The sequence below is a fragment of the Harpia harpyja genome, chromosome 11, assembly GCF_026419915.1.
Source record: "Harpia harpyja isolate bHarHar1 chromosome 11, bHarHar1 primary haplotype, whole genome shotgun sequence".
In the NCBI taxonomy this organism is placed as follows: Eukaryota; Metazoa; Chordata; class Aves; order Accipitriformes; family Accipitridae; genus Harpia; species Harpia harpyja.
This window is the reverse complement of record NC_068950.1, coordinates 4,400,186-4,409,493: the sequence shown is the minus strand read 5'-3', so window position 1 is coordinate 4,409,493 and position 9,308 is coordinate 4,400,186. Positions and strand designations below refer to the sequence as shown.

The following is a 9,308-nucleotide window of genomic DNA, read 5'->3' as shown; positions in this document are numbered from 1 at the left end:
CCCCGCCCCGCTCTCGCGACAGCTCCACACAGAAAATGGCCCCGCGGCCGCGCCGCCGCTGATGCGCGCTCCGGGCGGCGCCGGCCCCGCCGCAGCCCCGGTACGTGAGGGGAAGGGAGGTGGAGGGGGGGGGGGGGCACCGGGAAGGGAGGGTGAGCGGCACTGGGAAAGGAGAACCGGCCCCAGGGGGGTGTACCGGCCCCGGGGGTGGTGGGGCAGCCGTGGTACCGGGCCCCGGGTACCGGGGCTTTGCAGGGAGCTGGGACGTGCACCGGGGATTTGGGGAGGGGGTCCGGGTAAAGCTGCCCTGCCCGTAGAGGGGGGGCACTAGCCGTGGGGCTGCTGCCCACGGGGGGGCTCTAGGTTATGGGGGCCACTAGCCGTGGGGCGACTAGTCATGGGGGCTGTGTTGCTGTGTACAGGGGCTAGTAGCCACGGGTGTGTTACCCATGGGGGGCTACTAGCCACAGAAACGGCTAGCCGTGGAGGTGCTATCCATGGGGGGCTGCTAGCCAGGGGGTTACCACCTGTGGGGCTAGTAGCACAAGGACAGCTAGCCACGGGAGCTGTTAGCCCCCCGGTCTTTGGAGGCGTGTGTGGCCCGTGGGAGCGCCGGGACCCGCTTCACCACCCCGAGCATCGCGGGGCTGCGCCCACCGGGGTCTCCCCACGGTCTCTCCATCTTCCCACACACGTGGGAGCCGCTTTGTTGCTGTCAGGGGCTGGGGATGCGGCTGCTCGTCTGCTGCTGGAGCGAGGGGGTTCCCACACCTTGGCCATGGTGTGAACTTAAGCCGGGCCAGGGTCACCGGCTCGGGGGGGCAGCTTTGTCCAGGCTCAGGGAGGAAGGTCCATCCTCCCCAGATGGCTCCCGAAAGGAGAGAGGGGGTTTTTTTCCAGCTGAAGAGCTGATGTAGCCCAGTGGATCGGCCGGTCGTGGGCAAGCAGGTAAAGGTGGGCGCCAGGATGGTGCGGGGATGTGGGGAAATGGCAGCACGGTTCTTCCCCATTCACATGCCATCCAGGTCGCTGATGGCTTGGAGAAAGCCGGGGGGATGGCAGAGACCCCCAGGCTGCCCAGGGTGGCTCTGGGGGGAAGGCTGAAAGATGTTTCCCAAGGAACCACTGAAAGGCTTCGGCCAAGCTGCCCCCGCATCCGCCGTGGGGATGTGGCATGGTGGCTGTGCGTGAGGCTCAGCGCTCACCCCCTTGGATGCCCACGCTGCCACCGGCAGCAGCTGCGGCAGGGTTCGGAGTGGGCTCTGCGGGGCTCTCCGGGCAGATTTTCTGAGTTGGAAAGCAGGGAGCCTGCCCTCGGAGCCAGGTGGAGGGATAAAACATTAAAACATCAAGGCAGCAGCTTTGCTCCAGCCCAAGTTGGGATTAGGGCACCCAAGTTGCAGTGGGCATCGCAAAGCAGGGGCTGCCGGGCAGCAGAGATGCCCCAGTGCATCTTCCCCACCCCCCAGCAACTCTTGCAGGGCTCTCTGTGATGCCTGAAGGCAACAGGAGAATTTATGATGTACATTTTAATTTATGACATGCATTTTAACCCCCGTGACCGGTGGCTGGAGCGTGTGCCGGGGTGGGTGGGGGGCTCGCCGCGCTGGCAGGAGCCGTGCTGCTGTCACAGCCTGTGCTTCCTCCCTCCGCGCCGCTCGGCGCTCACCGGCTGAGCGATCACATGAGCCCCTTGTTCGGAGTCTTTGTCTCTCATCTCCTACGCTGAGGAGCTGCATTTTGGGAAGCTTCTGCAACCTCTGGCCATAGACCACGCAGAGATGCTCAAATAGGATTCTTTGTCCCATTTATCCTCCCGGAGAGGGTTTGTAAAAGTCTTCTGTGCTTGGCGATATGTATAAACCCCCTGGTTCATTTGAGAGAGATGAGCTGTATTAATTATTAACTGAATCAGCACCAGGAGGCTGCTCTTGGGTGACCAGTAGCTGCAAACCCTCCTGCTCACGTTCGTTGCTGTCAGCTCCCTGAAAGGATTTTTCCAGGGTCCCTGTTCACCGCAGCAGCCAGAGCAAGAGAGTTTGGTGCCAGCGGGTTTTCAGGGAGACTGGACCTGTGGCAGGAAAACCCTGCGAAAAGCAACACCGAATTTGCCGTGGCTCCAGGATTTGGGTTTCCAGAGCAGGGTTTGCGCCAGCGCTGGGGGAGTCACATCTCCAGTGGCCATGTGGGGTCACTGGGGCTGGGGACAGTCGCAGGTCAGTGGCACCTGGGCCAGAGCATCGTGCTCAGGGTTGCAGAACAGAGGGTCCTGGAGAATGAAAAGTGTTGGACACCATCCCGTGGGAGGTGACAAATGACAGCAAAATGATACAGGTGGCACCAGCTCCCTGAAAACCAGGGCCTGGGCCGAGCATACCGCGATGCTACGGTGCTGCTGTCACGTTTGCTGCCAAAAACGCACCTGCGTTGAACAGCTTTGCTCTGGTGGGACGTTGGTGGGGCCGCAAGCCGGGTGCAGGCGCGTGCAGGCATGCTGGCTGCAACAAGGTGTGCCTGCATCCATCCCGCCTGCCCTCACCGGACCTGCCCATTAGCATCTGCTCAAGAAGCATTTTCCCAGCTTTTCTGGAGAAAAAAAAATGAGCTTAAAATGCATTACTGGGGTACCGCCTGCAACGGGGAAATGGAGAGCGGCATCAGACAGCACATCCGAGAGGGAGCGGAGGGAGGTTTCAGCAAGAGCTGTAACATCTGAAGGCACCGCTGGGTTTGACCCTGGAGCACCACCGGGAGGTTGGAGCACCCTGCTCCGGGAGACGACAGCCCTGCTGCAGTGCTGCCAAGGAAGAATTTCCTGGTTTCTTGAAAAAACTTGCCTGTGCTCCAGCTGAGCTCTTGGTGGAGTGGGCACGGGCATCCTGCTGCCTTACGGCCTCATCTGGAGGCTGTCAGAGACCATCGGTCCCCGGGGCACTGTCAGCAGGCCCTGGGGACAGGCAGTGGCATCAGGGATTGATCCGGAGTCAGCGTTTCCAGTGGGGAAGTGGGGACCTGGGGGGAGGTTCACTAGTCTCAAGGACTCGTGCTATCAGGCAGTGCTCCAGGAGCACCGAAGCTCAGTGGCTTCAGGGACGGCCACCGAAACGTGGCGGTGCCGCACGGTTGCTGCACAAGGGGCTGAGCAGGAAGATGCAGCCCTGCCTCGACTCTTTTAATGCTTTTTCCCTCAAAAGAAGATTCCCAAGACCTTTTTTCCCACCAAAAACTGCATTTCCCCCTCCTGATAAAACAAAGGTCCATCAAAACTGCCGTGAACTTTCTGCGCCGTGTTTACCCCGTCTTGGCTGTGCTGCTTTGTGCAGACTGAGCAAACCAACCCCTCTGGTCAGGGCTGAATTTCCCCTCCTGGGACACGATCAGCCCCTGGCTCTGCCCCAAACCCCCCTCTCTGTGGCCGACCCACCCTCCAGCTGGTCCCGGCCTCGGTGCAGGTTGCATCCCACAGGGCCGGCAGAAGCCGCTGAGCTGAGAAAACAAAAACAAAACAAAAAAAAAGCAATGCAACCCCCAAACAAAGCCGCAAGCCTGGGGGCAGCCGGAGAAATAATCCCACATGGATTTCCCCCCCCCCGCCTCTGATTTATTGCCTGATGGGTTGCAATCCCAGCACTGCCGGTTGCTGCAGTAACAGCCGCTGAGCCTGTCTTTGCCAGGCTAAAGCCCGGCTGTGTGCAACCGGCCGGGAGCTGGGCTGGAGCGGAAAAGCTCAGAAAATGCCTCTTGAATAGATGCTAACGGGCAGGTCAGGTCCAGCAAGGCCAGGAGGGATGGGCTGGATGCGGGCGCACCTCATTGCACCCAGCAAGGCTGATCTCTGGGGAGATTCCCAAGGGACATTTGCTTTGGGAGTCATTGAGCTCTTGGGGAAACATTAACCCTCTAACCAACTGCAGATGTACTTGTTGCGGCCACTCGGCAGCCCTGGCACTGATTATTTATTATTATTATTATTATCATTATTATTATTGTTGTTGTTATTATTATTGTTGTTTTCTTTTCTTTTTAACTTTGACATTAAGACACTATGAGAAATCTCCCAAAGTGAGGGACTTTTTGGATGCTTTTTGCTGGGAGTTAGTGTTTGGCTTTTGTGTGTCGAAGCCTCGTGACGAGGCTCTTTGAGGCCAAGCCGATTTAATTTTGGGGCCCATCTGACGTAGCTTGTGTGAAGGAACTGTCCTCACACACGCCTCAGCATCGGGCCCTGCTGCCGATGCTCCCGATCATGCAGTGGGACCTGCTGCTCTTCTCGGCTGGAAAACCCTTTGAAATTGTGGGTGGGAGCGGGTGGGGGGAGCATCCATCGAGACCCCAGCCCAGCTGGGAGCAAGAGAGGCTGGAGCAGCTCCTGCAGTCCCTGCTTTGGGGGGGGTCCTGTGGTTTTGGGGGGGGATTTTTGACTATAGACGCTGTGGGCTGTATGTTACCACACAGTGGGAGTCTGGTGATGCGTGGGGCAGGCTGTGCCGGATGGCAGCTGGCGGGGGACCTTTTGGGGGCTTTGTGGACCACCCCTGGGGCGGGAGAAGCGGGAAGGGATGATGACAGCTTTGGCTTCAAAGCCGGGCCACTGCTCCCCATGGGGGGCCACACTTAAAGCCCCGTTGCAGCGCGTCCGCCCCACAGAGATGCTGCAGAGCCTTGTGAAGCCGGGATCTCCTGCCAGCTTGGCCCTGGAGGTGCCCAGGCAGGAGGGTCGGTCCCACAGCCGCGGGGCACTGAGGAGGAAGAAGAGGCAGTCGACATCGCTCCTTGCCAGGCTTTAACCTCTCACCCTTGTGCTCGGTATAGCATCGCCGGGAGAAGACGCCGTCGGCAGTGCGTGCCTCACCCCGTGCCCACCACCATGAAGACAGAGAAGGACGAGGCTGTGCCCACCTTCTCCCTGGGGGGTAAATATGCCGGAGAGGGGGCAGGTGAGTCTCTTGTGCCACGGGGGGGGGGGATTGGTGAGAGGAGTCAGGGCAGGGCAGGGAGGAGAAGCCTTCAGTCCTGTTGCTGTGTGGTCCCTTTGGCCAAATCCCACCCAGAGGGGTGGCTGGGAGCACCCTGAGGGGTTGCATGGCTGTGCATGGGTGCACATGGTTGTGCAGGGGTGTGCACGTGGCATCACCCCGTGTGTTCAAGACGCCAGCAAGCTTTGCCTTCATACCAGCAGCTTTTTCTAGAGCAAAGACCCGCCCGTCTCTAACCACCCTGGAGGGCTCCTGCCTCTCTGGCCCCTTCCAAGCCAGGCCCCACCAGCCCCCCCTAATTGCCTGAGCCCCTCTTTGTAAAGGGTAGGAAGGAGGGCAAAGAGGGAGGTGGTTTAGGCAGGGGCCGAGGCTTGTCTCTGCCCGCGGCAGCCGGCGCCCGCTGCCTAACGGCCTCTCCCCGGCAGGTTGCAGCGAAGTGGCTCTGCCCGGCGGCCCCATGCCGGTGGCAGGGAGCGGAGGGACCCCAGCCCTGGACCTGCGGCCCCTGAAGCGCAGACCTGTCCCAGGTGAGCCGAGTCCCAGCCCTGCCCCGGGGAGGTGACAGCAATGGCCGGGGCAAGGGAACGAGGCCAACGGTTCTGTCTCCTTCCAGGGAAGCACTACCAGTGCTCGAGCTACGGCTGCAAACTGGCCTTCCCCAGCATGCAGGAGCTGATGGACCACCTGAAGGTCCACTACAGACCCACGCAGTCCCTCGAGGGTAAGGCTGGGACACCCCGCGTCGCTCCAGGGTGCCCTTTTTCGCCTGGGAGGTGGCAAAGCGGGGCTTGAAGCTGAGGCAGCACTGGTGGTGGTGCCTGTACCTCCGGGAGATGCTGCACAGCACCAGATGGGAATGGGGAGAGCGTGGGAGGTGCTGGAGACCCACCGGTGGGGCTACCCCCAGCCCGGGGGGGTGCAGCACAGCCGGGCTGTTGCTGAATCTCTGCCCTATTTCTTTGCTCAGGCAAAACCTTCCACTGTCCCACGCTGGGCTGCACAGAGACCTTCCCCAGCATGCAGGACCTCATGGCCCACATGAAGGTGCACTACAAGCCAAACCGCTACTTCAAGTGAGTCCCGCTGGTCCCCATCCCCATCCCGTGCCACCCTGCCATCTCCCTGCAGACACCTCCCACGGCGTGACCTATCCGGGGGCACCCGGCAGCTCTCAAACAGCCCCAAGCACACGGGCTCCCACCTTTGCAGACCGCCCCCACCACCACCACCATCTCAGCGGCAGACCCCCGGGGCCGGGGTTGCCGGGGCTGGGGGGATGATGCAGAGGGGAGCGTCGCCGCTGACATTGCCTCCTCGGCTCCGCAGGTGTGAGAACTGCATGCTGCGCTTCCGGACGCACCGCTCCCTCTTCAAGCACCTGCACGTCTGCTCCGACAGCGCCAGCAACCCCGCGCCACCCCCCAAAGCCGACAAGCCCGTCCTGCCTGCTACCTCTGCCCTGGAGAAGGAACCCCCGGCCAAGCCACCCGAGGGGTTGCCCAAGCTCCCGAGCGTTATCCGGCCCCCGGAGAAAGAAGCCATCCTCCCTGGCGCGGACACTGCCCCGGCGGCCCCTGCCGCGCTCCCCACCAGCCTCCCCGAGCTGCCTGGCTCGCTGGAGGCCCTGCCGCTGGTCTCGCCGGCCCCCCACCCCTTCCCGCTGCTGGAACCCAGCCTTTTTGGGCCGTCGTCCTTGACTCGGTTTTCGGGGCCACCCCCCTCCTCGGTGCCGGGGCCGTTCCTGTCCTACGTGCACCCTTCGCCCTACAGCTTGCCCCAGCCCCCGGCGCAGCATCGCCTCCGGCCCTACGTGCCGGGCCACGGCCCCCCCATCTCCAACGCCGTCTGGAAGAAAAGCCAAGGTGAGCGCGCGGGGCCGTTCGGGCAAACCTTCTTCTGCTCCCGCCTTGACCAGCAGCTCCCGGAGGAGGACCCACCGTCGGCCAGCCGAGGATCCCCCTCCTCCTGGCCCCACGCAGGGCCACCCTGGCCCCCCCCTGGCCCCATCCCACCTCCACCCCACCCCTCCATCCCACCCATAGGGATGCTCAATTGGAGAAAGCACCAGCAACCACTAAAAACAAGCCTCTAAATTTTCCCAGCCCTGCTGCTCCCCGGCGTGCTGGGGGTGTGAGGCGGGGGGGCCGGGCCAGGCCTGCCCTCCCACGTGTCCCCCCCCAGGGAGGGGAAGACCTAATGCTTGTCTTGCCCCTCGATTCCCTCCGCAGGTGTGAGTGTCAGCCCACTCCTCCCATGCTTTGGCTCAGGAGTGACTCCAGGTTAGTTTGGCACCTACTGGTTGGGGGCTGCTTTCTGTCACTGGGGGAGGGTTGGTGGGCGGCAGGGGGGGGCCACAGGGGATGGGAGAGGCCCCACGAGGTGCCGCGATGCTCCCCCGAGAGCAGAGGGGGAGGGCAGGCTCTCTCATTTTTGGGAGCCAAGCGGAGAGGGGATGCTGCCCAGGTAGGCTCAGAGATGGGGGGGGTTGCCAGCTGCACCCCCCCCAGCCGCAGGAATCGCCCAGGCTGGTTCCTCCGGCACCCAAGGGCAGAAGCAGCAGGAGAAGGAGCTGCAGCAGCTGCTTGGGCTTGAGTCTTACCGATCGCCCCAGCCCCAAGGCCAGGCTGGAACCCGCTGCCCTTTGCTCCATGGGATGCGGAGAGACGATGGCCAAAGGGAGGTCAGGACCGGGGGGCACAGCCTCGCTCCCCACTCCCAGATTTGGGGTTCCTCCCTTGGGAACGGGATCTCCGTGCATGTGGGACTCGGAGCGGAGGGGGGCTCCTGCCCCCATAGCACCAGCCGATCTGAGCCCCACGGCACCCAGCACGATGCAACCGGCACCCGGGGCCGCCTGCCCCGCACCGCTTCGCACGGCTCCCGCCGGTGGTGGGGGCTCCTGGGCACAGCCCCCCCCGGCCGTGGCGGGGGGCCGACGGGCGAGCACTGTGCTTCCCTCCTCGCCCGTCCTTGCAGGGCACTCCTCCAACAGCCGCATCGTGTGGGAGCACACGCGGGGCCGCTACACCTGCATGCAGTGTCCCTACTCCACCGCCTCGCGGGAGGAGATGACCCTGCACATCGAGGACCACCGCAAGAACCCCCCGCCACCTGGGCGCCTGGACACAGAGATGGGTACGGCCTGGGGGGGGGTGGTGGCAGGAGGGAACCCCGACTGCTGGGATACTGGTGGGGAGTGGGTTTGATCTGCCCCGCATGGACAACGCGTACCCCGGTCCCTCTGTCCTGGAGGGGGGTGATCAGCTGCTGGGGTGGACGCTGGGCTTCGGCTCCTGGCTTCCCAGCCTGCAGTGATGCCCCGGGAGGGTCCGTATGCCCTCCCCAGCCCCCGAGCAGCCTCCCGTGGGAGCCAGGGTGCAAGGGGCTGGGCCGCAGTTCTGACTGCTCTCTTCCCTCTCCCTTCAGATTTTGGGGTGGGCCTCGCCTCCTTCCACGCCAAGCTGACGCCGGAGATGGAGAACTCCCTGTACTCCCAGCTCTGATGCCCCCGGCTCCCATGGAACTGCTCCTGCACCTCCCCATCCCTCTCCCCCCGCCTCAGCCAGGCACGGGGGCACTGCACAGCCCCATGCCACTGTGCTGGAATAGGGACCCCTTCTGGGTACCAGGAGCATCCCCCAGCACGGGGTGGCAGAGGGGCGGATGGGTTTTTTTTCTCTTGAATTTCTACCCTCCCTTTTGTTTTTGGAAACTCTAAGCACCTGGAACCCCGTGTCTCCCTCCCCTAAAGGTTTCATTGCTTCAGCTCCAGGGGCTCTGGGGGGAGCCCGGTAGGTTGCTCAGGAGTTAGTGGACTTCTCTGAAATAAGGTCTCCTAATAATAAATGGGAATTGTACAGGAGCAGCTGCTGGGAGAGCCTCTGTCAGTCCCTGCGGCAGCTGGGGGTGATGGGGGAGTGATGCTACCCTTAAGGAGGGGGCAGATGGGGGGGGGGCAGGGGGTATGTCTCCCAGCCTGACTCTGCTCCCAGGCTGGCCCTGCACAGGGCAGGTTTGGGGAATGGGAAAGGGAAGGGGTGCTGCCTGCCGCCCCCCCCAGCCCATCAACACATTCCAAACCGTGAAGAGCTCCTGAGAAGCAGAATTGCAGCTTCTGCCACCTGCATCCCAGCACCCAGATTAGGCACCCAAACTGGGGCAGAGCTCCAGTCTCCTTGTCCAGCACCCAGCCAGCCTCCGTGCCTGTCCCAACCCCACCACAGGCAGAGGTGCCAGGAGGCCACTCAGCACTGGGCAGCAAGTGGAGATACGGGGCCCCTGCCCCATCCCAACAGCTCTGCTGTGCCCTGGTCCCCAGCCCTAGGGGGGCTG

At 62.8% G+C, this 9,308-nt stretch overlaps 1 protein-coding gene across 2 annotated transcripts; it reads left to right on the top strand.

The window, feature by feature from the left end:
* On the top strand, nt 1–8,838 carry LOC128148324 (zinc finger protein 414-like). 2 transcript variants are annotated; one of them, XM_052802031.1, is made up of 9 exons: nt 1–100; nt 4,813–4,937; nt 5,402–5,503; nt 5,590–5,697; nt 5,944–6,049; nt 6,303–6,838; nt 7,205–7,255; nt 7,953–8,111; nt 8,403–8,838. In XM_052802031.1, the coding sequence occupies exons 2-9, from the start codon at nt 4,868–4,870 to the stop codon at nt 8,477–8,479; spliced, it is 1,209 nt and encodes a 402-aa protein (XP_052657991.1). In that variant the 5' UTR covers nt 1–100; nt 4,813–4,867; the 3' UTR covers nt 8,480–8,838. The 2 variants fall into 2 exon arrangements, with proteins under 2 accessions (XP_052657991.1, XP_052657992.1); XM_052802032.1 differs by lacking the exons at nt 1–100; nt 7,205–7,255.
* Nucleotides 8,839–9,308: the final 470 nt, after the last annotated feature.